At 43.6% G+C, this 27452-nt stretch overlaps 1 protein-coding gene across 1 annotated transcript in view; it reads right to left on the bottom strand.

Annotated features, from left to right (window-relative positions):
• LOC126335869 (G-protein coupled receptor GRL101-like) overlaps positions 1 to 27452 on the bottom strand; it is a 697223-nt gene that overhangs the window by 163380 nt on the left and 506391 nt on the right. Inside the window, exon 9 of the mRNA XM_049999341.1 lies at positions 27019 to 27165. Within this exon, the coding sequence (XP_049855298.1) occupies positions 27019 to 27165 (147 nt within the window). The remainder of the gene's footprint in view (positions 1 to 27018; positions 27166 to 27452) is intronic.

Genomic DNA, 27452 nt, shown 5'->3' with positions numbered 1-27452 from the left:
CTTGGTGTAAGGAGAGTAAACATTTGACGATTGAACAGTGGAAAAACGTTATGTGGAGTGACGAATCACGACACACAATATGGCGATCCGATGGCATGGTTGCGTGTGGCGAATGCCCGATCAACGTCATCTGCCAGCGTGTGTAGTGCCAACGGTAAAATTCGGAGGCGGTGGTGTTACGTTGTGGTCGTGTTATTCATGGAGGGGGCTTGCACCCCTTGTTGCTTTGCGTGGCACTATCACAGCACAGGCCTACAGTGATGTTTTAAGCACCTTATTGCTTCCCACTGTTGGAGAGCAATTCTGGGATGGCGACTGCATCTTTCAACATGATCGAGCACCTGTTCATAACCCACGACCTGTGGCGGAGTGGTTACACGACAATAACATTCCTGTAATGGTCTGGCCAGCACAGAGTCTTGACCTGAATCGTACAGAACATCTTTGGGAGTTTTGGAACTTCAAACACGGGCCAGGCCTCACCGACCGACATTGATACCTCTCTTCAGTGCAGCAGTCCGTGAAGAATCGGCTGCCATTCCCCAAGAAACCTTCCAGCACCTGACTGAACATATACCTGTGAAAGTGGAAAGTCTCATAAAGGCTCAGGTTGGGCGAACACCATATTAAATTCCAGCATTACCGATGGAGGGTTCCACGAACTTGTAAATCATTTTCAGCCAGGTATCCGGATACGTCTGATCAAGTAGTGTAGTTAACAGAAATTGCTATCTAAGAGCACGCTTCATGATTTTTATGTCGTCGAAATCAGCATTGTTGTCGGTTTCTCCTTCCCATAAACAAATTTAGAAAAGATAGCAGCACCTTTTCTGACCTGTGCATCAACACATTTTCGATTACATTCCGCTTGTTCAGCGAGGCAACAGTGCCAATAACACTGATTTATCTCGGAGTCTCCGCTCCTTCATGGACGATGCCTGTCGATGTTAAACAACTATTTTAAGACGCGTAGTAGCTGGCTATGACCGCATTTCTCGTTCTGAGGAACGCAGTTAGTTAAAAGAGTTCTCGCTATATAGAATGAAACTGGATATCACACTTCTCGATTTCGTATTGTTGGCACATAACCGTTCGTTTGCTGGCTTGCAGCGGTTTTGCCTGAGCTACTTGGTGATGTTTTGAGTATCAGAGTTTTCTCATATACTACACTCCTGGAAATGGAAAATAGAACACATTGACACCGGTGTGTTAGACCCACCATACTTGCTCCGGACACTGCGAGAGGGCTGTACAAGCAATTATCACACGCACGGCACAGCGGACACACCAGGAACCGCGGTGTTGGCCGTCGAATGGCGCTAGCTGCGCAGCATTTGTGCACCGCCGCCGTCAGTGTCAGCCAGTTTGCCGTGGCATACGGAGCACCATCGCAGTCTTTAACACTGGTAGCATGCCGCGACAGCGTGGACGTGAACCGTATGTGCAGTTGACGGACTTTGAGCGAGGGCGTATAGTGGGCATGCGGGAGGCCGGGTGGACGTACCGCCGAATTGCTCAACACGTGGGGCGTGAGGTCTCCACAGTACATCGATGTTGTCGCCAGTGGTCGGCGGAAGGTGCACGTGCCAGTCGACCTGGGACCGGACCGCAGCGACGCACGGATACACGCCAAGACCATAGGATCCTACGCAGTGCCGTAGGGGACCGCACCGCCAATTCCCAGCAAATTAGGGACACTGTTGCTCCTTGGGTATCGGCGAGGACCATTCGCAACCGTCACCATGAAGCTGGGCTACGGTCCCGCACACCGTTAGGCCGTCTTCCACTCACGCCCCAACATCGTGCTGCCCGCCTCCAGTGGTGTCGCGACAGGCGTGAATGGAGGGAGAAATGGAGACGTGTCGTCTTCAGCGATGAGAGTCGCTTCTGCCTTGGTGCCAATGATGGTCGTATGCGTGTTTGGCGCCGTGCAGGTGAGCGCCACAATCAGGACTGCATACGACCGAGGCACACAGGGCCAAAACCCGGAATCATGGTGTGGGAAGCGATCTCCTACACTGGCCGTACACCTCTGGTGATCGTCGAGGGGACACTGAATAGTGCACGGTACATCCAAACCGTCATCGAACCCATCGTTCTACCATTCCTAGACCGGCAAGGGAACTTGCTGTTCCAACAGGACAATGCACGTCAGCATGTATCCTGTGCCACCCAACGTGCTCAGAAGGTGTAAGTCAACTACCCTGGCCAGCAAGATCTCCGAATCTGTCCCCCATTGAGCATGTTTGGGACTGGATGAAGCGTCGTCTCACGCGGTCTGCACGTCCAGCACGAATGCTGGTCCAACTGAGGCGCCAGGTGGAAATGGCATGGCAAGCCGTTCCACAGGACTACATCGAACATCTCTACAATCGTCTCCATGGGAGAATAGCAGCCTGCATTGCTGCGAAAGGTGGATATACACTGTACTAGTGCCGACATTGTGCATGCTCTGTTGCCTGTGTCTATGTGCCTGTGGTTCTGTCAGTGTGATCATGTGATGTATCTGACCCCAGGAATGTGTCAATAAAGTTTCCCCTTCCTTGGACAATGAATTCACGGTGTTCTTATTACAATTTCCAGGAGTGTATTTTTATTTTCAAGTAACTATTATCATACGTCATTTTTTTCATACTAAAGAACTTCAGTGAATTAGTTAAGTGAGACAAGTTTATTTATTTCATATTTTTGTTGGTTTAATCTTGGTTAGTGCTGTTAACCATCGCGCAACCAGGCTACAACTAAGTTCAAATGATAATTAGATCGACACCCCAGCTGCAAACAGGCTTTGATATACATCACTCGGGACATGTTGAAAATGTGTGTGCCCTGGCAGGGGACTCGAACCTGGGATCGCCTGCTTACATGGCAGACGCTCTATCCATCTGAGCCACAGAGGGCACACAGGATAGTGCGCCTACAAGGACTTACCCCTTGCACGCTCCCCGTGAGACCCACATTCCCAACATGTCCACATCACTACATTCGTAATCCGCCTAATAGATATTTGCCCATCACACTCATTACTCGTGGCAGGTTAATCTACCAAGTCCCGTACGAGTTCGGGCATAGCGTGTGCGGTAGCACAAGAATGTCAGTGGCCGAGTAGCCATATTTTAACTATATATGAAGGTAGTATATGTTCCCGAAAGAACAGGTACCATCTGTTCTTCGGGAACAGATACTACCTTCATATATAGCTACAAGTAGGTATTACAATTAAGAAAAACTGAAACTGGAAGGAACACATTGAAAATGTTGTGGGGAAGGCTAACCAAACACTGCGTTTTATTAGAAGGACACTTCGAAAATGCAACAGAACTACTACAGAGACTGCCTACACTACGCTTGTCCGTCCTCTTTTAGAATACTGCTGTGCCGTGTGGGAACCTTACCAGATATGACTGATGGAGTACATCGAAAAAGTTCAAAGAAGAGCAGAACGGTTTGTATTATCGCGAAATATGGGATAGAGTGTCACAGAAATGATACAGGATTTTGGCTGGACATCATTAAAAGGAAGGCGTTTTTCGTTGCGCAGAATCTTCTCACGAAATTCCAGTCACCAACTTTCTCCTCCGAGTGAAAAATATTTTGTTGACACCGACCTACATAGGGAGAAACGATCACCACAATAAAGTAAGTGAAACAGAGCTCGTCAGAAAGATATAGGTGTTCGTTCTTTCCGCGCGCTATACGAGATTGGAATAATAGAGAATTGTGAAGGTGGTTCGATGAACCCTCTGCCTGGCACTTAAATGTCATTTGCCGAGTATCCATGAAGATGTAGAACTTGCATTCGTTACCACATGAAAATATTTGGTGAATTTTTCTTAGTAATAAAATGGTAAAATGTGTAACAGTTCAAGTCAATAAGATTGCCACAAAATAGGGGAGTATTGCACCCCAACTACTGAAGATCAGATAAGAGATATTTTAAATATTAATGTATTTATGATTGTCAAAAAATTACCAAGTTATTGAGCTTACCGGTCTTCGTCTCCATATTTAAATTAGTCACATATACGTGAGTTGATGACTGTAAAACGATTCAGTTTTCTCCTGAGTCACGCACATTCAAATGACAATTTGATGATATCTAAAATAGGACAGACCGATCTTGACAAGTTCTATAGAATTAGGCCACCTGTGAAATTTAGATAAAAGATTTGCAAAATGCTATCGACCTTATCAAAAAGTATTAAATGGAGAAATTAAGAACTAGAAGCTCAAAGGCTGAGTAAATGAGTGGAAGGGCTATGAAAGACGGTACGAAATGTGGATGCTGTGTGGTGAATCTGCCTATACTTTAAATTCCTAATTTTTACAGGAAAATTAACGAAAAAAAACTAGAGATGTGAGAGGGAACACGGATAGTGAGAGACTGGTGTGTTCAACATGTAATGTGTCTCTTTGTCTAACAAAAGGCGAAAATTGCTTTTAGACATTTCAGTCTCAATAATAATGTAGCTGTGAGCTGCTTGTGTAAATAATTTCCGAAGAAATCTTTTTCATTTCACCACTCGCACGCTATCAACAAATAAATATTATGGACGCCGGTTAACAGAGGTAACCACAATTTAACTGCTTGTAATTAAAGAAGTGGGCAAAATATTGCAAAAGTACGTCAAAATAAATTGTTCTGTTTCTTAAGAAGTTTTATGATTTTGAAAAATCACATCTTTTCCTTCAAAAAAATAATTCCTGCCCCTCAAAGAGTTTAGGCTGCGCTTTGGCGGACGGACGTCTGCGGCCAATTAAGACCAGATAACGATGCTACTGCCTGTTACGCTGTTGTGTAATGTTCTGTGTGCTGCCCATTAAGGTGCCAATTATCTGGCGACGTATAACGTCATACGCCATTTTTATCTGTTCTACTTGCCATTTAAGTCGAATCTGCGTTCCAAAGGAACACGGTAACCATTCAGAACTATAGCTGTAACGAATGTTCGGTTCTGACTGCGAAATATCTGAACCTCGGATTTTCGTTATTTTGGAAGATAGGTTTTACTGAAGGTGAATTCTCAGAGTTTGAACTTCCTACTTAAAAAAAAAATCTGATAGCAGCGATAAAGGTGTCAGCTGGATGTTCAGATAAGATGCTTTCTCCCAATCTCCCTCAGCCGACGAGAAAGGGCCGGCGCTGTTTGGTAATCGTCTCATGTATGTGCGCTTCTGTGTGGATTAATAAAATTTTCCGTAAGCGCCTTATGTAGAAGAGAAGAATATTTGGGATGGGGGAACTGTAAATAAACAACAAGCACCTTTCACGTGACGACCAGAAGACCGAAAGGTCTTCATAGCTAGTCTTTTATTTCAGTCATTCGTGTACTGTTTAGTTATTCTGTGTGTAAGGCATCGGCATCTATCTGCCGCTCCTGAGTCTTCCAGGTAATAATGACGATGCTTAAGAGAAGTGTGAAGAAGGTATAGTCGGATGTCAGTCTACCTTCGTACAAGTATGTATGTTGTTAGAGTTGTAACTCTCTGTGGTCGGCAGCACGGCAACCAGAGTGCATTAGTCTTGTTCCTGTTTTAGTGCTATTCCCAGTCGTGGTAGGGTATGCAAGAGACGTGACCAGCGTCAGATCTTGAGCGATCAGTACGTAAGAAACAGAGATGCCGCGTACTCGTGTGAGGCAGCGTTGTGAGCACATGACAGTGCTTGAAAGGGGCCTCATTGCGGTTCTCCACTTGACCAGCTGGTCCAACAGTGGATATCCAGATGTGTGGTGCACTCGGATGTGACAGTGGTTCGACTTAAGACTGTAAGGGAAAGTGACGGCCTACGTTTCGGTAGATCGCATCTGACAACTACAATGCAGAATCGCCTTATTGTGCACCAAGGACATCGTAACCTCTTAGAATCTGTGCCACGGCTCCCTGCAACATTCTGTTTGTCTGAGACTAGCAACAATTCACTTAGTGAAATACCGTCTCATGCGTAGCCTGCCGGTAGCACAACAACACAAGAGGCCGAGGTGCCATTAGCAGGAAGCATGGACTATTGATGAATGGCGTCGTATTCGTATTTCGTTTCCCGCGTTCTGGGCGCTTCACTTTCTTTGGCAGGACATTTAAAATCCGTAAATACTGTTGAATATAAAGAACAACACAAAAGTGTTACTACAACATTCTCAACCTCTGTCATACTACATGGACTGAGAAACCGGTAAATTTGAAAAAACTTTTATTGAGAAATACATCTTCATCTGTATCTACGTGATTACTCTGCTATTCACAATAAAGTACCTGGCAGAGGGTTCAATGAACCTCCTTCAAGTTGTCTCTCTAAGGTTCCACTCTCGAAGGGAGCGAGGGATAAACGAGCACTTAGATTTTTCTGTGCAAGCCCTGGTTTCTCTTATTTTATCGTGATTATCATTTCTCCCTATGTAGGTGGGTGCCAACAGAATGTTTTCGCAATCGAGGAGAGAACTGGTGATTGAAATTTCATGAGAAGATCCCGTCGCAACGGAAAACGCCTTTGTTTTAATGATCGCCACTCCAATTCACGTATCGTGTCTGTGACACTATCTCCCCTACTTCGCAATGACACAATGCCCTTCTTTGTACGTTTTCGATGTCACCCGTCAGTCTCACCTGCTGTGGATCCCACACCTTACAGCAATACTCCAGAGTAGGACGTCCAAGCGTGGTGTAAGCAGTCTCTTTGGTAGACCTGTTGCACCTTCTAAGTGTTCTGCCAATAAATCACAGTCTTTGGTTTGCTTTACCCACAGTATTATCTATGTGATCGTTCCAATTTAGGTTATTTGTAATTGTAATCCCTAAGTATTTAGATGAATTTACAATCTTAAGGTATGTATGACTTATCGCGTAATCGAAATTTAGCTGATTTCTTTTAGTACTCATGTGAATAACTTCGCACTTTTATTTATTCAGGGTCAATTGCCACTTTTCGCTCCATACAGATATCTTATCCAAATAATATTGCAATTCGTTTTGGTCTTCTGATGACTTTACAAGGCGGTAAATGAGAGCATCATCTGCAAACAATCCAAGACTGCTACTAAAATTCTCTCCTATGGCGTTAATATAGATCAGGAACAATAGAAGGCCTATAACACTTCCCTGGGGAACGCCGGATGTTACTTCTGTTTTAATCGATGACTTTCCGTCTATTACTACGATCTGTGACCTTTCTGAAAGGAAATCACGAATCCAGTCCCACAACTGAGACGATATTCCATAGGTGCGCAGTTTGGTTAGAAGACGCTTGTGAGGAACGGTGTCAAAAGCCTTCTGGAAATATAGAAATATGGAATCAATTTGACATCCCCTGTCGATAGCACTCATAACTTCATGAGTATAAAGAATTAGTTGTGCTTCGCAAGAACGATATTTTCTAAATCCGTGCTATGTGTCAATAAATCGTTTTCTTCGATGTACTTCATGATGTTCGAATACAATATGTATCAAAATCCTACTGCAAATCGACGTTACTGCTATGGGCCTGCAAATCAGAGGAGTACTGTTACTTCTCTTTTCGGGTATTGGGGCCTGAGCAATTTTCCAATCTTAGGTATGGATCTTTCTGTGAGCGAGCGGTTGTATATAACTGCTAAATATTGTATCAGCAATCTGAGAGGAACCTGACTGGTATACAATGTGGACCGGAGGTCTTGGCTTTATTAACTGATTTAAGCAGCCATGTTACACCGGGGATATCTACTTCTATGTTTCTCATCTTGGCAGTTGTTCTTAACTGGAATTCAGGAATATTTACTTCGTGTTCTTTGCTGAAGGAGCTTCGGAGAACCGTATTTAATAACTCTGCTTTAGTGGCACTGTCATCAGTGAATTCACCGTTGTTGTCGCGCATAGAAGGTATTGTTTGTCCCTTGTCACTGGGTTGCTTTTGTATGATCAGGATCTCTTTGGGTTTTCTGCCAGATTTTCAGACAGAGTTCTGTTTTGGAAAGTATTAAAAACATTTCGCATTGAAGTACACTTTACATTTCGAACTTCTGCAAAACTTTGTCAATATTGGAGATTTTACGTTCTTTTAAATTTGGCATGCTGTTTTGCTGCTTCTGCAAGAGTGATCTGACCCGTTTTGCGTACCATGGCGGATCTGTACCATCACTTGTTAATTTACGTGGTATGTACCTCTCAATTGCTGTCGATACTATCTCTCTGAAATCATTCCAAAACTTTTCTACGCTTACATGCCCAGATCGGAAGGAGTGAAGATTGTCTCTTAAAACGGTGTTAAGAGCATTTTTATCAGCTTTTTAAATAGATATACTTTGCGTTTCTTTTTTATGGTTGTCGGTGTTACGGTGTTCAGCCTAGCAGCAACTGCCTTGTGGTCGCTAATCCCTGTATTGGTCATAAAACTCACGATTTGTCCTGGATTACTTGTTGCTAAGAGGTCAAGTATGCTTTTGCAACTATTTACACTTCGAGTGGTCTCATGAACTAATTGTTCAAAATCATTTTCTGAGGGAGCATTCAGTACTATTTCAGATAACGTTCTATGCCTGCCGCCGGCTTCAAACGTACAATTTTTCCAGCATATCGAGAGTAGATTAAAGTCACGACCAACTATAATTATATGAGCGGCATACCTATTTGAAATGAAACTGAAGTTTTCTTTGAAGTGTTCACACTTACATGCCACGTGGTCTTCTGAGGAGGGGAGGCAGTGGGGGATGTCAGTAAAACTATTCAATCAACTAATAGTTTAGTGCGATTGTCAGGTGTAACTTCTTCCCATACTATTTCGCAGGGACTACCTACTTCAACTTCACTACAAGGCAAACTACTTCTGACAGCAGTAAATACTCCACCACCAACTGTCTTTAATCTACCCTTTCTGAACACTGTTAGTTCGTTTGAAAATACGTGGAATCCTAAATCAAATAAACGTCACTCATTTTTGTTTTCAGTATAGGTACTTCTGTTACATGCTGAACCCTTTAATTAAGGGTAATTACTCTGACAACATCAAATAGTAATTTTATGGAGAGTTCTTGAAATTGAGAAATCATAATTACGTAACTACTGATACCGAATAATTTCGGTTCAGACTTCGGTTCCAATAAAACGACCATCTTTGGATCCATCATTGTGTCCGAAACATCTGCGCAAACGGTCTTTTGCAGGCGTCCTTAGCTGCCTCATACTAACATGTGTCACGTATTTGTTTTTTGTTTTTTTTTTTGTTTTCCCGACACAGTTGAATTTTTACAGCGTCGCAGTGAGGCGGTACTTTCTGTAAATCCCAGTGATCCGTAAGTAATGGACAGTAGTGCATTTGTTTCATTTCCTTTTTCCTCTATTCAACTCAATTCGGGCATGGGTTACAGAAGAAAACGTGGAGAAGGGCATGTATTACTTTCCACAGGGGTACACGGATAGCGAGTGACAAGGAACAAGCTTCTCGTACGCTACGATGGTGTCGCTCCGCTTGCTGCATCACGTGCCCTAGTTATAATTCCTGCGGCTGCTGCGCTGCGGTTTGCTAGGTAATGGCTCTATTGTCGCAGCTAATGCCTTGGAGATCGATCGTGAGCCTGCAAGACCCCGAGGGATGAATTCCCGTCCTCAGGGAGCATAATCTTACTACAAATTTACCTTTCACCACCTACATGCCACGTGGTATGAAAACGGTTTTCTTCTCAACGTGGCATACATTAAAGGTGCATTCTTCAGTTTCACATTCGTGTCCTTTATTTTCGTAACCATGAATCATGAAATGATAACGTTTAGTAAGTTGTGGATGTAAAATAATTATAAGAATTATTTACAGACGAGAAGAAAGATGATCAGTTTGAAATATCAAAAAATGTAGGAACATGGAGACAATACTAACCTTAATCTTGGAAGACAGTTTGAAGAAATGCTAACTTACGTTTATAGTATTTTGAAAAAAGATAACTGCAGACAAATCCTGTGACATTTATGACTGCAATACGTTTCCTGAAATTATGAAGATAGTAGAAATACAACCCACGGAACGAAGCTTTCTACAACCCGTACAGAAAACAGACTGCGGTTATGAGTCAAAGGACACGAAAAGGAAGCGGCAGTTGACAAGGGAGCGAGCCGTGGACTTAGCCGATCCCCAGTCTCATTCAGTCCTTACATTAAGCAAGTAGCTGAGGAGATCAAGGATAAATCGGGATACGAATTAAAGTTCACTGAAGGAGACTAAAACTATGAGATTGAGATGAAACTGTAATGCTTTCAAGACAGCAGAGTATTTGAAAAATCAACTGAACGAAATTTTAGCGTTTTTAAAAGAGATAATATGTTGAGTGACACCAAACTTAAAACAACGGTAATGGGATTTAATCAAATTCATTTAGATGCAGTTTCGGAAATTAGATTAGAAAATGAGACACTAAAGCAGCAGGTGTCACCAAAACCGTTTCTGGCAATGAAAAGTTAGTTAATAGCAAATATAAACTTAACTGTTAAGACGACATTACTAAAGGTATTCGTAGGGAGTGCAGCATTTTCTGGAGGTGGAACGTAGACGCGAAAACAATAATACGACAAGAAAACGGATGTTTGAGAAGTGGTGGATATGTAGCGTATTCGGTCAAAAAATAAGCCAGAGCGGAAGTGAGTTGCAACAGAGCCAGCCGCAGGCAGGTCAGAGTGTTATACGTTGCGAAGCGAAACGTGACCCACTGATGTTGCGGCATGGAGCCAGCTGTGCGCGGTATAGCAACAGCCGACGCTGCAATACGCTAGTGGACGGACGGAAGCTTCTCCTGACTTGCAATGACGGAAATGTTTAGCGTGCTTGCCTTAAGATCTAAACGAACACTGTTTGGAGCGTGCATGTACTAATCATTCGTGTACTAAATGAAACACGTCTCAGTACCACAGCTTAACACTTTCGCTGCGGCATCGGTGCAGGCTCGCAACTCTCCAGTGCGGCCCGGTAACGTGCGAGTGTGGGCCGGTAATGGCAGGTACCGCTCGGAGCCGACGCTCCTAAGCTACAGGCTGACGTCAAGACCTTGTAAGATCTATAGATACTGACTTAATGATGACACCTTAGATGCATTACTTCGAATAAGCTTGGACTGTATTGTGGTCACGTTTTAAAGTCTGTTTGTCGCCTGACACCTATAGGGGTCATAGGCGTCATTCAGTTGTTCGTGATTTGTTGATAATGTAACAAAAATACAAATCAAACAAGGAACAAATCCACTACATTCAGGAAAAATTTGGGTTCAAAAATGGTTCAAATGGCTCTGAGTACTATGGGACACAACATCTGAGGCCATCTGTCCTTTATAACTTAGAACTACTTAATCCTAACTAACTTCAGGACATGACACACATCCATGCCCGAAGCAGGATTCGAACCTGCGACCGTACCAGTCACGCGGTTCCGGACTGAAGCGACTACAACCGTTCCGCCACCGCGACCAGCCCTCTGTTCTCAAGCAGCGGTTCTTTCTTCCAGTAGTCTTGTAAGCGTGGATATTTAACGTTACCCATATGTAACGAAAAATCCAGGAAAACTAGTAACTGGCCTTTACTTAGAGGTGCCGGTCTGTGTGGCCGATCGGTTCTAGGCGCTTCAGTCTGGAACCGCGCTACCGCTGCGGTTGCAGGTTCGAATCCTGCCTTGGGCGTGGATGTGTGTGAAGTCCTTAGGTTAGTTAGGTTTAAGTAGTCTAAGTTCTAGGGGACTGATGACCTCAGATGTTAAGTCCCATAGTGCTCAGAACCATTAGAACCATTTAAACCTATACTTAGAGGTTTCTATTTACAGATCCTAGATCCTTCATTTCCATTTTCGCTCAGCAATATGTTGACTGCGTTATTGTTCGTTTCGTCAACTAGAGGTTGTAACAATTCGTCTGTTACCAATAATCTGAAGAAATCCAAAGGAGAATTGCCAGCAGTATGAAATTGCAAAACTTCTTCCTTCGTAAGTGGGTGATACTGCATATTATGTGGTTCTTTATGCCAGGACTCATCTGGATTATCTCCGTGTGACGGACTCTTTTTCTTCGTCCATTTCCACACAAGTGTCGTCATCCGTATCTTCAGATTCGGGACTGTCACGAAACAGATTCGAAAGCTGTGCTTCAACGCTGTCATCACTCTGAACTTCTTCCGCAGCCTCTAAGAGACAGTCTCCATTAAGAACAATATACGTTCGGTAACTGACCACACAAAACAAAAGTTTACTCCCTTTGATGCTAGCTTAGACGCTGCAACTAGACTGTGTATTCGGACAGTGAGCGTGGACGGTTATAAGCGTCAGCCACACTGCCTCGTGGTTCAAATAGTTCTGAGCAGTATGGGACTTAACAGCTATGGTCATCAGTCCCCTTGAACTTAGCTACTTAAACCTAGCTAACCTAAGGACAGCACACAACACCCAGTCATCACGAGGCAGAGAAAATCCCTGGCCCCACCGGGAATCGAACCCGGGAGCCCGGGCGTGGGAAGCGAGAACGCTACCTACCACACGACCACGAGCTGCGGACCTTGGCTCGTGGCTTGCTTTGACCCTTATAAGCGTCAGCCGCAGCGAAAGTGTTAAACCACGAGCCTTTGACACCCAACAGTCTACAGCTCGTGTTCTAGTGGCTAGCGTTGCTGCCTCTGGATCACTGGGTCCCGGGTTCCATTCCTGGCTGGGTTGCGGATTTTCTCTGCCCAAGGACTGGGTGTTTGTGACGTCCTCATGACACATCATCATTCGTGAATGTGGTCGATTGGACTGTGTAGAAGAGTGGGACTTCGTGTGGGTGCTGATGACTGCGCAGTTGAGCGCCCCACAAACCAAACATCATCATCACCATCATCATCATCATTTTACACCCAGAGTGACATCCTGGAAAGCAGTACTGTGTCCCCTGTTTGAAAAAGAGACAGAGCAGCCTGTCCCGAGTAACGAGGATGCCGCCCGCTCACTGGAAGAAGTTCACGGCCATTGTCAGCTGCGCCACAGCGCTGTGATGACAGTCGCAGCCGGCATTCGAGTGACGCCACGCTCAGCCCACTCTTTGACCTGTCAGAAATGCTATTGTTTTGAATTAGAGGCAGCTGGATGCGTACGCCAAACTGTTCCTGATGCACTACGGCCATTACTGGCGTAAATAATTTAACGGAACAAATCTAGTATCGTCCTGACGTCTCATGTCAATCTCCTCTGGTGACAGTCCAGGGGTCGTTTAAAAGACAGACCGGTTAACTAAAGAAAAGTCGAATTTTGGAGTAAAGAAATTTGAGGAGCAAACTGACAAGCAGATGGGGTCGGTACATGGGACTCATCGCGAGGCATAAAGAAATCGTCCTTTGATAACGGAGGGATCTGTGGAGAGTAACAACTGTAGAGGGACGCCACTGATAGACTACGTCATCACCTTCAAATGAATGCAAGTTCCAGGGATTACGTAGGAAACACCAGCGAGGAGAGCTACATAAAACTAGTCATTGTACCATACACCACAACAATAACGTTTCCTCGAACGCCAACGTTCTACCATGTTACAACAATGGAAAATAGAAATAAAAGGAAAAAGTACGTAATATTAGGCCTTGATATGGCGTCGATGACGACGTCTTCAGAGATGCAGAGCGGGAAAGAATTAGACAAATGTGTACAAGGAAATTAAACTCGGTATAGTGGTGGATAGGAAAGGAGATCAGACGATACATTTCAAAGGCATCGTAACGGAATACACACTGAGCTATTTGTGGAAACAGGGTAAAATACTAGTGTAAATCTGAAAGATCGCATGGCGATTTGACTCACTGTCCTCCAGAATTCGAGGGCAGTCTTGACCAATGTCCCTCCTCTCTAGGCAGATAAAAATGGTCACATCTAAAGGCAAGTAGTAGAAACACACAGACAGAGGAAAGTAACATCAATGTTAGAAAGCACTACGTTGTGGATTGAAAACATTTATTTGCCACGTGTGAAAATCCTGAGAATATAAAAACTGTAATGGTGCTGCTGAAAGACTGGTCTGTAAGCTTTGTAGATTTAATAGTAATCTCATTGGTAAAGCTGTGGGCCGATGAAAGTACGTAGATTGGCATTCTGGCTACAAATACTCCCTTAACAGACTGAAGCTTGCGAACTTTGAGTTTCCCTCGGCTTGGGAATTGTTTAGACAACTTAAGGGGATGCAGGCAGGCAATGTCTTCGACAATCGCCGATACTTTGTCGGTTGAATGCCACATCATTTTAAAGTCGCATATGCAACGAGAAAGCGCTGTGCAAGGAAATGTAAATCCTCAGAAGGGGCGGGGCTACGCCGTCAAAGAACCTCAATACTACATATGCAAGAAAAATACACACACACACACACACACACACACACACACACACAAATGATGTAAATAGCTAGCAACACTACACAACTAAAGATGAACAACGTTAGATCTTTTCGATAGTTAATATTAATTAACAACATTAGATCATGTAGTATTAACTATGTCCCTCTGTTGTGTTACCAAAGAGGGAAGATGGTCCAAAGCAGAACTTAATCAAAAACATCTATTTCTATTTATGAGATCAATTGCTAATTTAATATTAGCTGATTCTTCAAGAACCCTATACCAAAAGCTGAAAGTACCCGCGAGAAATTCTGCGGTGTTACATGTCATAGGATGACCGAGACCAAGGCAATGTTCTGAAATGGATGATTTGGTCGGACACTGTAGTGTGTGTGACGCCACCGCTCTTCACGTCGGTCCTCCAGGTCCTGATGGTATGAACAATGTTTGACAAACCACAACTGCATGGGGTAAGGTAGACATCCAGCACTACCGATGGAGGGTGTCACGAACTTGTAAGTCATTTTCACACAGGTGTCCGAATATGTCTGATTAAATAGTGTAGCTAGCATAAATTGCTATCCAAGACCGCGCTTCACGATTTTTACGTCGTCTAAATCAGCATTGTTGTCTGTTTCTCCTTGCCATAAACAAATTTAGAGAATATGGCAGCAGTTCCTCTGACCAGTGCATCAACACATTTTCGTTTACATTCCGCTTGTTTCGCGAGGCAACAGTGCCCATACTATTGATTTATCTCGGAGTCTCCGCTCTTTCAGTGGAGATTGCTGTAGATGATAACCAACTATTTTAAGACGCGTAGTAGTTGGCTATGATAGCAGTACCGAATGGTAATCGGAAAATACACCTCACACCATGTGTCCGAGTACTATCAATACTATAAGCGGTGCTACTTGCGCTTGACAAATGCACCACAGATAGCTGCCATCTCACTATTTTCATCATTAACCCCGTTCCCCATTCGTCGACAGCGCAACGCACACCTATTCTGTTTTTCACCGTAACCATTATGTCGAAAGGTGACTTCGAGGTTAGCTAAGTCAGTTGATAAACTTTTAGACTTCGAGATGACGCGGGAATTATAGATCAGGGTTGAAGCACACATCATTTTCAGCCAGATGATGATAATTGTTAGTCTGAAGACAATCAATGTGAGTATAGAAAACTATAAATGGGACTACCGAACGTAGCGTCAACCTTCCGCAGACCAACACGTTCAAGGAATGGATGACAAGAACTCTTTCCCACCTTCATAGTGAAGCGAACATTACGGTGGATTGATTTCATATTGTCTAAAACTTTGTACAAATTCTCATATTCATGAGGCAAAACAACTTAAACATCGTCACTATATCTAAAAAAATAAAAAAAAAAGAAGCATGCAAGTTTCCCGCAGATTCCAGGACACTTGCCTCTGAATATTCCATGACAAATTGCCAATTATAGATTTCAAAGAGTGCCACAACGGAATTACATCTGTCTGCTCACAGAACAGTAAATGGAAGTCAGCTCTCGTAGGCCAGTTAATTCTACACCAGACTTAACTTCAATTACAGTAACGAATCAGAGAGAGAAGTGCGAGTGAAAAGAGGGACCATGTCATTACTTACTAAAATATCAGAGTTATTCAAACACAGTCCCTCTAATTTCGTAAGCAATCCACTTATTTCCTAATGTGAAACACACGCCAGTCTACTAATGCGTGCAACAGAATAGCATATATATTACTGACAGTACGCATCAGAGGGACACCTTCATTATGGATTTTCGAAAGGCCAGAAAATCTAAGAGGCACAGTCCTCTAAGTGATTAGATTCATGATAGTCTTTTTTGACAAGGAACTTTTCTTCACGGGGTTTTAGTCGTTCGCTCAGCCCTTTTCGTCGGTTTGCGGTACGCTCGATCAAATAATAAACACTGCATCTTTTGAAAATAATCCTCATTGAACAAAAAAAAGAGGTGGGGACAACCGATAATAATGTTCTGAATATGTCGGTCTTTTCGTTTCCTGTGTGTGGGTGCATCAAATGAATTATATTCAAATGATATATTTTAGCACGTACTGCAGGCGGATTATTACATTTTGTACCACAATTTGATGCTTTTTATTTTCGAAATCGATTGCACTTCATGTGAAAAGCAGTGGTACAGTAGATGATGAAAAAGACTGTTTCAAGGCTTTGACGTAAGTTCACGAAACAACTTATTCCATTGTTTGAAACGCAGCAACGTTTCATCATTTTCTCAGCAAGTAATGTGTTTATGAACAAATGTTGTATGTATATCTGGCAGTAGATCTGCGTGTGCTATTAAATTACGGGTAACTTAGTTTATATTTAAACTGGTATATTCCAAAAGGAAATAGACGTCAAATTTTATCCTTACGATGCATTACAATTTCAGTAAACCAAAGCAAACAATGAAAAACATTTCTCGTTAGTTTTAAAACTAATGAAGTTTCTTATATTTACGTATATTATTTAAAACTAACTACCAGACTGGTTAGCGTAAAGAACAGCATCTAATAGTGCGTTATCGTTATGCCTCGAGATTAACGTATATTGTGCAGCTTACAGAAAGATTGAAAATAATAATAAACGTATCCCATAAATTTTATCCGATTGTTCGATACATGATTTTGGCAAGCGGTTTCTGCCCTATAGTTGTTTTATTCTGTCTGTCTGTCTCTCCTTCCATATTTTTCATTTCGGTATTCCCTACACTTCTCATACGCAACTGACAAGGCAATAAAATATATTAATAATTTATTTAAAATCTCCCGCTACTTATCCGTCTCGAATGACCCTACGGAGAACTACTTTTTGTTTTTACCTGTAGGCTTCAGACAGTATTTTGCTTAGATGATTTAGAAGCTTGTACTGTCTTGCTGACTTCGTTTTTCATCGAAACTATGATAAATATTATACCAGTTGTATAAATTCGAAGGCTTCCCATCCAGTCTTAATTTTAAACGAATCCCTTTTGGTATTAGACCGAATCCTTACTAAACAATAAAAAAACTAGAATATCAATGATTCTACCGTCATTGAAGAGGTCTTTTTCAGGGAAGAGGGTCTCTGCAAAGAGAGTTGTTTCATAACAATGTGGTCTAAAACACAAAATGTTTTCGCCAAATGATTTCAGTCCTTAATTTTAAATAGCCTGTGAGAAGAGTATTGTGATAGTGATGGAGGAAAGGTCATTCACGATAAATGTCAGCGGAATGGAACGGAATGTCACCGTCAAATTCTGGCTTAGTACAACACCTACCGTTGAAAGTGAGATTACAAGGTACCATCCGCACCAGTATAGTCGAAATACAGCATCAGAAGTAAGCCAATATCAGCTAGAAAGTTCGTTATGGGCCAAAGTAATATTCATGATTCCTGTTCTGCCACAGCTTTCTACGCTGCCGACAAGTGGAAGAATAAAAAACTGTCATACATTCATTTTAAAATATGGACATGTTTTAGCTCAAGAAAATGTATACATGTAAACACATCAAATACTGTTAAGATTCTCCTGAGCTTCCAGCCGCGTCTAGTGATTTCAAATCCACTAGTTTTGGGCCGGGTACTCCTCGGCTATTGTCTAGAGGTGACTTTGTCTTTGGCTGCTGCTACCGTCCGTCTATAAGCACGCCTCCTTCTGTGACGTCACTTATGCTGGCTCCAGCGACATATAAAGCAATGTTATCGTTGAGCGCCTTCCGCGCCTGCTCCAGCCTTTCGATGGCTGGATCACAAGCCGGGCTTAGTTGCAGGCCGCCGTCTTCTTTGAGAGTGATGTCACAACTCATTTAGTACGCATCTTTTAGTACACTATCCCAGAAATTATTAGCCCGTGTAATAGCACATTTCTCTTCGAAAGTAATACGATCACCGTTTTCTAGAGTATACTCTACTGCCGCTGATTACTCAGGTAACCGAAGGGAAAAGCATCTCTCGTCTTCTACACAGCGCTGTTCATAAAACCGTCAACAACCAAACGGTATTTTATATACTTATGTTGTTCTGGAGGCCTATGACATTTTTTACTGGCTTCATGAGCTGTAGAATTTTTTTTGTGTCCTCCTCGGGGTCCTTTTGCTTCCGCGTTCCTGGGAAGATGAGTGGCGAAATCTGACCGTTGTTGTAGCCCTTCTCCTTGAATATTTCCCTTCACTGGCTCAGTTCTTTCGGAATGTTTTCAGTGTCTGAGACGACTTCCACTCGGTGAACCAAGGTCCACACAACAAAAGTTTCTGCGACGATTGGTGATAATTGGTGGCGTGCAGATATTGGTCCATGTGGGTGGATTTCCGGTAAACACTGTGATTGAGATGACTATTTGCTTTACGATGGACGAGGACGTTATGGAACCATGCGTCTCTACCTTCGTCGTGAACTTGATATTGTCATGGATATCGTTGACGTGGTACTAGAATTCTCCCAGACTTACACGTAATTGTGGCCAGATAACGAAGGTGTCGTCGACGTAAAGGTAAAAGCAACTATGGTCTGTAGGATTCGTGTTCAGGGCATGTTCTCAAATTACTCCATAAAATGGTCGATTACAACTGAGGCCAAAGGGCATCTTTTGAGGTCTTCACTGGAAGAGAATGTCATCAAAAATCTCCTCCCACGGGTAATTCGACTGTCTACGTAGTATGGCCTTCCAAAGATTCGCAAGGAGAACACGCTCCTACGTCCCACTGAGGGGACCAATGGGTCACCGACTTACAGACTGCTGAAGAGCCTCCTTAAGCCGCACGTTGCTCATTGTGTGCACCACAGCAGAAATACGACCGACTTCATTAGTATAGTTAAATGCCTGCTTCTTGGAGAAGGAGATACTATGGTCATATTGGATATTTCATTAATCACGCGCATCACCCTCAAATATTCTCCGAGTTATTTGACGACACTGCTGTGACTTTATTTATGCACACGCGAACGTCATCGTATTTTTTGTATCTAGAAGAATATTCTAATCACACCGATGGCGTTGTGTTGGGAAGCCCATTAGCTACAGTTATACCAAACCTGTTTATGGAGTACTTTGAAGACATCGCCTGAACATGGGTGCTGCAGAGCCTTATTGGTCTTACCGTTAATTCGACGACTTGTTCTTGGCCTTGTCACATGGACGTGAAATGTTGCGAGAATTCTTGTAGCAATCAACAAAATCCATGGCAACATGAAGTTCATGAGGCCTTGCTGTTCCTTGACGTCCTCCTCCACCGTAACGCAAATGGTTGCCTCAGCCACAGCGCTTACCAGAAACACTTTCACACGGAACAACATGTATCTCAGGGGCTCAGCATTCGTTTGCTGGGTACGGGCTCGGCGCTTCCTGAGCTGGAGAGTGGTAAGCGCCGCCACTCCTCTGACTTCATAAGTTCTGGGCATGCTTCAGCGACTACTTTGCGGCGCGGCGGTGAAACGTTGTGTTTCACAGAGAATAGGGTTCTTGGCTTGACCGACCGGATCGTGGTGATGGAATAAAGCGTTATAAAATACCTTTATACCTCAAGGCGTTATGTCCGCTGGTGAGACGCATGGCAATTGAGGTGGAACAGTCGTTAACGGGTAACCTTTGGGGAACCTGCATCAACTCAGTTGCGTAAGGCTTACCTAGGTACACAGAGATTTGTCAAAGTCGACTTGTATTCCCTTACTGCTCGTGAGACCAAGATGTATCCTTCGAAATCTTTCCTTCCTCCTCCCAGCGGAATGTTCCCTTACTGCTCGTGAGGCCAAGATGGATCCCTCTAAATTTTTCATTCCTTCTGCCAGCGGAATGGGTGTGCCGCTGGATGGTCACAACACCCAGTCCAGCAAGAGGGCTCAGGTACCAGACCACCTGACTCAGTGACTTGCAACACAACAGATGCTGTTTTCTAGAATGTGTTTCTAACAGTTAAAAGAAAAGAGGGCACTTGCGACAAAATTTCACTATTTACTACAGAAAAAGCATTGTAGGGTACTGCTGGAACATTACAATCTGTCAAGCGCTTGTTAAATGGAACGCTGTTGATCGGAACGCCATGTTATCAACAAGTGAAGAACCTCCAAAAAGCTCAATATCTCGGGGAGTAGGTAACTGAATCTGAACTGCACAACACTTTGAACTCCAGCAAAGGTGTTGTGACTTACAGAGATCTGGTTGACATTTCCCAAGAAGAATTGAAAGCACTGTTGATGTGCAAAACATTATGAAAGAGGTTGATGGCAATCTAATGAAATCAGATTCGTTTATACTGGCTTTCATCAGCACGAAACCTTTAGAGTACATTAAGGCGTGCTGCTTTATTTCCCCTACTGTATGCGCTTTTTAAGTGCCAGAGCTTTGGGCACACTACTATCAGATGTAGGGGAGAAGCCACTTGTGGCAAATGTGGAAGAAGTTGGTTCTTCATTTTCTGTTACATGTGTCCACTGCTCTGTGCATCATACCGCCTGGGGTAGGGACTCCATCTGTCTTTCTTGAAGAAAGAAAGATACAAAAAATAAAAGCAACTAAATGTATTTCATATTGAGAGGCCAAAAAGACTGTGCAGCTCCCCGACGTTTGCTACCTCTTTTGAGTCTGTTCTTAAACACCCAGTCTGTAAAACCAATGCCCTTGGGAGACTTTAATGCCCATCATGTCTTGTGGGTCTTGACCTCCACTTGCCCTCAGGGTCAGGTTTTGGAGGGCCTGAGGACATACCAAATGCTGTGCATCTCTAACACTGGTAATCCTACTCATTTTTGGGCTGCTACTGGGTTATTCTCAGCCAACAATATCTGCCCTCCTGTTCCTACAGACTCTGCTCAGTGGGAAGCCATTGATTAACTCCATTCCAGTGACCACTTCCCACTCCATATTAAGCTACTGGATGGAGTATTGCTTCAACATAACCCACCAAACTCGATGATCAGCAGGGATAACTGGACGCTGTTCAGCCAGATTGATGTGTTTGAATATTGCTACAGGATCCAGGAATGGATGGATCACATCTGCATCTACATCTACATGATTATTCTGCAATTCACATTTAAGTGCTTGGCAGAGGGTTCATTGAAACCACAATCATACTATCTCTCTACCATTCCACTCCCGAACGGCACGCGGTAAAAACGAACACCTAAAGCTTTCTGGTCGAGCTCTGATTTCTCTTACTTTATTTTGATGATCATTCCTACCTATGTAGGTTGGGCTCAACAAAATATTATCGCATTCGGAAGAGAAAGTTGGTGACTGAATTTTCGTAAATAGATCTCGCCGCGACGAAAAACGTCTTTGCTTTAATGACTTTCATCCCAACTCAAGTATCATATCTGCCACACCCTCGCCCCTATTACATGATAATACAAAACGAGCTGCCCTTTTTTGCACCCTTTCGATGTCCTCCGTCAATCCCACCTGGTAAGGAGCCCACACATCGCAGCAATATCCTAACACAGGACGAACGAGTGTAATGTAAGCTGTCTCTTTAGTGGACTTGTTGCATCTTCTAAGTGTACTGCCAGTGAAACGCAACCTTAGGCTCGCCTTCCCCAAAATATTATCTGTGTGGTCTTCCCAACTGAAGTCGTTCGTAATTTTAACACCCAGGTACTTAGTTGAATTGACAGCCTTGAGAATTGTACTACTTATCGAGTAATCGAATTCCAGCGCATTTCTTTTGGAACTCATGTGGATCACCTCACACTTTTCGTTATTTAGAGTAAACTGTCACCTGACACACCATACAACAATCTTTTCTAAATCGCTTTGCAACTGATACTGGTCTTCGGATGACCTTACTAGATGGTAATTTACAACATCATCTCCGAACAACCTAAGAGAACTGCTCAGATTGTCACCCAGGTAATTTATATACATCAGGAACAGCAGAGGTGCCAGGACGCTATTACTACGAACTGCGACCTTCCTGACAGGAAATCACGAATCCAGTCGCACAACTGAGACGATACCCCATAGGCACGCAGCTTGATTAGAAGTGGCTTGTGAGGAACGGTGTCAAAAGCTTTCCGGAAATCTAGAAATACGGAATGAACTTGAGATCCCTTGTCGATAGCGGCCATTAGTTCGTGCGAATAAAGAGCTAGCTGCGTTGCACAAGAACGATGTTTTCTGAAACCATGCTGATTACGTATCAATAGAGCGTTCCCTTCGAGGTGATTCATAAGGTTTGAATACAGTATATGCTCCAAAACCCTACTGCAAACCGACGTCAATGATATAGTTCTGTAGTTCGATGGATTACTCCTACTACCCTTCTTAAACTCCGGTGCGACCTGCGCTATTTTCCAATCTGTAGGTACAGGTCTATCGGTGAGCGAGCGGTTGTATATGATTGCTAAGTATGGAGCTATTGTATCAGCGTAATCTGAAAGGAACCTAATCGGTATACAATCTGGACCTGAAGACTTGACCGTATCAAGCGATTTGAGTTTCTTCGCAACCCCTAAGGTGTCTACTTCTAAGAAACTCATGCTAGCAGGTGTTCGTGTTTCAGATTCTGGAATATTCCATTCGTCTTGCCTGGTGATGGAATTTCGTAACCTGCGTTCAGTAACTCCGCTTTAGCGGCACAGTCGTCGGTAACAGTACGATCGGCACTGCGCAGCTAAGGTATTGACTGCGTCTTGCCGCTTGTGTACTTTACATACGACCAGAATTCTTCGGAGTTTCTACCAAATTTCGAGACAATGAGTGATCCATCATGCCGCTGACATAAAGTCCTCATGCCGTCTTAGCAGGCGGCCTGTGCCTTGGTAGACAGACGAGTGCTATTCAGCAATCCAGGACAGCCATGCAGCTCTTCGACGATTTAAATGCCACCCTGCGGGAGACAACCTCATGGCCTTTCGAGTAGTGAAAGCCAAGGATCGACGTGTAGTTAACGAGCGCAAGAAAAGATGTAGGTAAGATCTTCTGAACTCTATAAACCATGCCACTTGTTCTACGAAAGTATGGAAACCGATTTTCGGTAAACACAGTCATTTACCAATAGCAGCAGTACAGGAACATAGGTGTCTCCAAATAAGTATTGAGAAGTGGACAGGATGTGTCTGCTCCAGTTTAATAGGGCTTTCATCGTTCGCGGCTGGGCTACGAGCGCATGGTGTATGGATCGGCGATGCATTTTTGTTTCAAAATCATTGACTCTGTTCAGACGAGGGAATTCGGCTGGCGACGGGTGCTTATAGGACCCGTCCCACGCGTGGTCGCTGAGACTGGGGCGTCGCCACAAGCCATCCGGTGGCAGCTCCTCACGTTGCGTCAGGCATGTAAGTTACCCGTAGCTCCAGCTTCACCGGTATACTATACCGTTGTTCGTCCGCCTCTGGAACGCCTTTTCTCCAACTGGCGACTAGCCCGCAATACCGTTTGAGATCCGTGTGTGCTCGCCGGGATAGCCGCGCGATCTAAGGGCGACTTGCCGCGGTTCGCGCGGCTGCCCCTGTCGAAGTTTCGAGTCCTCCCTCCTACACTGGTGTGTCTGTTGTCCTTAGCGGAAGTTAGTTTAAGTGGTGTGTAGACCTAGGGACCGAAGACATCAGCAGTTTGGTGTCATAGTACCTTACGACAAACTAAAAAAAAATCCGTGCGCAGTCACACAGAATGGAGCAAGCCCGACCCAAATCCAGTGTTTTAACCATCTGCCGCCCTTATTACTACACGGATCCAAGGTAATTGTAGATTTGGTGCAGTACAGTAAAAGTTCCTCTCCTGCTTCTGTTTCTGTACGTTATTTTCTAACATTTAATCTGCGCACCAACTCTATGTAGCTGTATTTACAGATGGGTCGAAATAGGGTGACTCTATTAGCTGCTCTGTTGTTTCCGCGGATCATATCCTCAAGGTCAGACTGCCTTAAGATGGTAATATGTTCGACACCGAATGATGTGCGATCTTTCTGGCAGTAAAGCAGATGGGACGTTTCTCCAGAGCTGAATTTTTGTATGTTCCGTTTCTGTGAGTGCCCTTCACTCTCTGGAATGTTTGTACCATGTAGATAATGTAGTCCACAATATCCAGGATTCCCTCCTCCAGATTCAACGACTGGGGAATGATTTGTCTTGCTGCTGGATTCCAGGGCACATGAGACTTGCTGGGAACGAAAGAGCGGATCCAGCAGCCAAGGATGCGTTTCGCGATGCTCAGGTATTTCAGTGTGCCATCCCCCTGCAAGCTATAAACTCGCTCTTCAGTTCCAGAGTCTTGCGCCGGTGGAAGAATGAGTGGCTGAAGTGGCAGACAACAATCGCCGTCTAATAAAGTCTACAAGACGGCCGTGGCATAACTCCTTCGTGCATCGTCGAAGGGACGAGGTCCTCCTTACTCGTGTTCGCATAGGCCTTAGTCCTATGACCTATGGCTTATTGCTCTGGCGAGAGGAAACTCCAATGTGTAGTGTTTATGACGTACGGATAACCGTGAGCTACATTTTATTGGAATTTGTTTTGTATTCCGACGAACGTGCCGCGGGGTATTTGACGACGGATATGCCGACTCTTTTAAGTAATGTTCAAACGAATGTTGTTCGAGTTTTGAAGTTTTGTGAGTTGTCCTACATTTTTATCAAGATTTTATGGCGATAGTTTTAATATGTTAACAAGGTGACTGGCATACCCATATTTTTGTAAGTGGTCAGTTAGTCACATTTAGCTGTGCCTTCATTTTAATTCCATTGTCGTTTGACTTTAATCTTTTGTATAGCTACTTTTACTCTTTCTCCGTTGTGAGGTAGAGTAATTGTGTGCTCGTTTCGAGTGTATGAGTGGGAAAAATTTTCGACGTTTTAGCCACAATCTTTTGTTTTAATGAGTCTAAGAGCGCTGATGACCTCGCCGTTTAGTGCCCATATGCTCCAAACATCGTCATCATCATCTTTCAAGTATCACCATCTGCCGCAGAAACGTTTTCTATGAGTACCTTGCTGCATCGTGCGGAATGTGTTACAAACGCCGAAAACCTGCCTAAGGAACTGAACCATTAACGAAAAGTATTCAAGGTAAATGGCTACAACAACCGTGAGATTTTGCAAGCTATCTTTCCGGAAAAACGGAAGCAGAAGAACACCGAGAAAGACTCGGGGGAGCTCGATTTTTGGTCGCCCTGTGGCTCAGTAACAGGAAAGATCAGCCGTCTCCTAAAGAGGCATACAGGCGATTCGATCTTCAGGGCCTGAACAAAAATTCGACATCTCATGAGGCCTGTGAAAAACAATTTAACATTCAGAAGGCCAACAGTATGTAAAACATCGTGTGGTTGTGTACACTTTAACGTCAAACAGACTGTGCGTACTGCTGAACAGCGTTGTGTAGAACACAACAGATGCCTTCACCATGGGTAACCTGAGAAAACAGTGGTAGCACAGCATTTCTTTCTAAGAGACGTGTGTTATTACACAGATTAATATTTTCTTTTATAGTGTAATAAAAGAAGCGACCCAGATACAAATTTGTGAAACCACTTTAAATAAAGAAGGCGGTCTGCACTAAGCACCGCTTGGGATACACCCATCTGAAGGTTGGAGACAGCAAGGCGGGAGCTTGACGATTACATTGTTTTTTATGGCGTTGGAATGAGCACCAGTGACGTTACAGACGGCATCGTGGCTGTACAAGGACGGTAGCAGCGATTACAAATACAGTCGCCACTTCACAACAGCCGAGGAACACTTGACTTAAAGCTCGTGGATTTGATGCAGCTGGAAGCTCGAGAGTATTTAATCGGTACAAATTGCTACCAAACTATGCATTCCTATACGTAAATATTGGTTATAATTCACTATACTGGGTTTCTCTCTACCTTATCCACTATGTTTTGTTTTCTAAGTGAAAAATAACATCTAATACAACTATACAGTTAGAGCTCACTATTTCGCTGTTAAAAATGTTTCAATTAAAATTCCTTCATCTGTTCTTTATTCTTATTGTGCCACAATGTAAGCTATTTCTCCTGCAAGTACTGTAAAGCCTAAATCTTCTTCCTGTTTCAGATAGTTCACCTCTTTTGGAATACAACACTCAGGAAAAAGACTCCATACCAATTTTTCAGAGTGTCAGCAAAACCAAAGCAAGCAATAATTAGAGATTGAGAAGGTGCAAGACACAAAATACACAATTACAGCACGAATGTGCGTTGCTAGAGTGGGTTAATTGCCAAGTCAAAATTTATTTGCCTTGCGAGTGTCGTTGATGCTGACGGCCATTCCATTCTGTTGATTCACTTTGTGAATGCCGCCATTTAGAACACATTATGGAATTTTTGTACATTGCTCTCTGTTCCTTGACGTCAAGTGTTAATCAGCCCTAAGTGTAAACTCTGGAAGTCCAGATATATCGACCGAATGTTTTTAACAACTAATCACAGATTTCAAATCTGTTGGAAACATTAATACAGTTACCAGAAAGTTGAGATGTAGAATGTCTGAAGTCCTGTATATCCCTTATGACCAGAAACGTTTTAGGAAAATTGACAGAATTCTTACAAACGTTTTATGTAGGTCAGTGCCTGTCATGTCAGAATGTTATATCTGAGCAAAAACGTGAGTTATTTATGACATCAGTTATGGATATCCCGTGAGCTTTGTCGTGTCACTGCAAAAGAGAATGTGATATACAGAAAGGGAAAATAAACACTCTCATGTTCTGAATCTTTTTGTCGGGACTTGGTACACACATTCTCTCGAGTGGGCGAGCGCTGCGTCCAGCTCAGGGTACTCACGGCAGCCCAGCTCGTCCGAGACGTAGTTCCCGTTGTGGCAGTCGTTGTGGCCGTCGCAGATGTACTCGGGGGCGATGCAGCGATCCTCCCTGCTGCCGGGGTGCGGGATGCAAAGTAAGCTCTTCCCCGGCGTGCACACGCTCATACCTGCAAAGAAGAGCAGGTGTCAGTTGACTGTGCTTCTCCCACAGTTTGGTATCTTCCCCTCGTTAACAGGTGACTGTCAATATATCTTCCAGTTGATTCTACACTGTATGCTATTAACACATTAGAGACGGAACCCAAAGAAGACTCGCGCAACGGCAGTTAGTCAGGTCGACTACGCACGAGTCTTACCCGTGGAATGTGTAGAAATTCGTCCAAATTTGTGGCTGCGATTACGCTTCCGTCTCTTTATGGTTGACAATGTAGATTGCACAACGAAGATAGTGCTA

Source organism: Schistocerca gregaria, chromosome 2 (genome assembly GCF_023897955.1).
Source record: "Schistocerca gregaria isolate iqSchGreg1 chromosome 2, iqSchGreg1.2, whole genome shotgun sequence".
In the NCBI taxonomy this organism is placed as follows: Eukaryota; Metazoa; Arthropoda; class Insecta; order Orthoptera; family Acrididae; genus Schistocerca; species Schistocerca gregaria.
The sequence above is the reverse complement of the archived record's forward strand: the minus strand, read 5'-3'. Positions and strand labels throughout refer to the sequence as shown.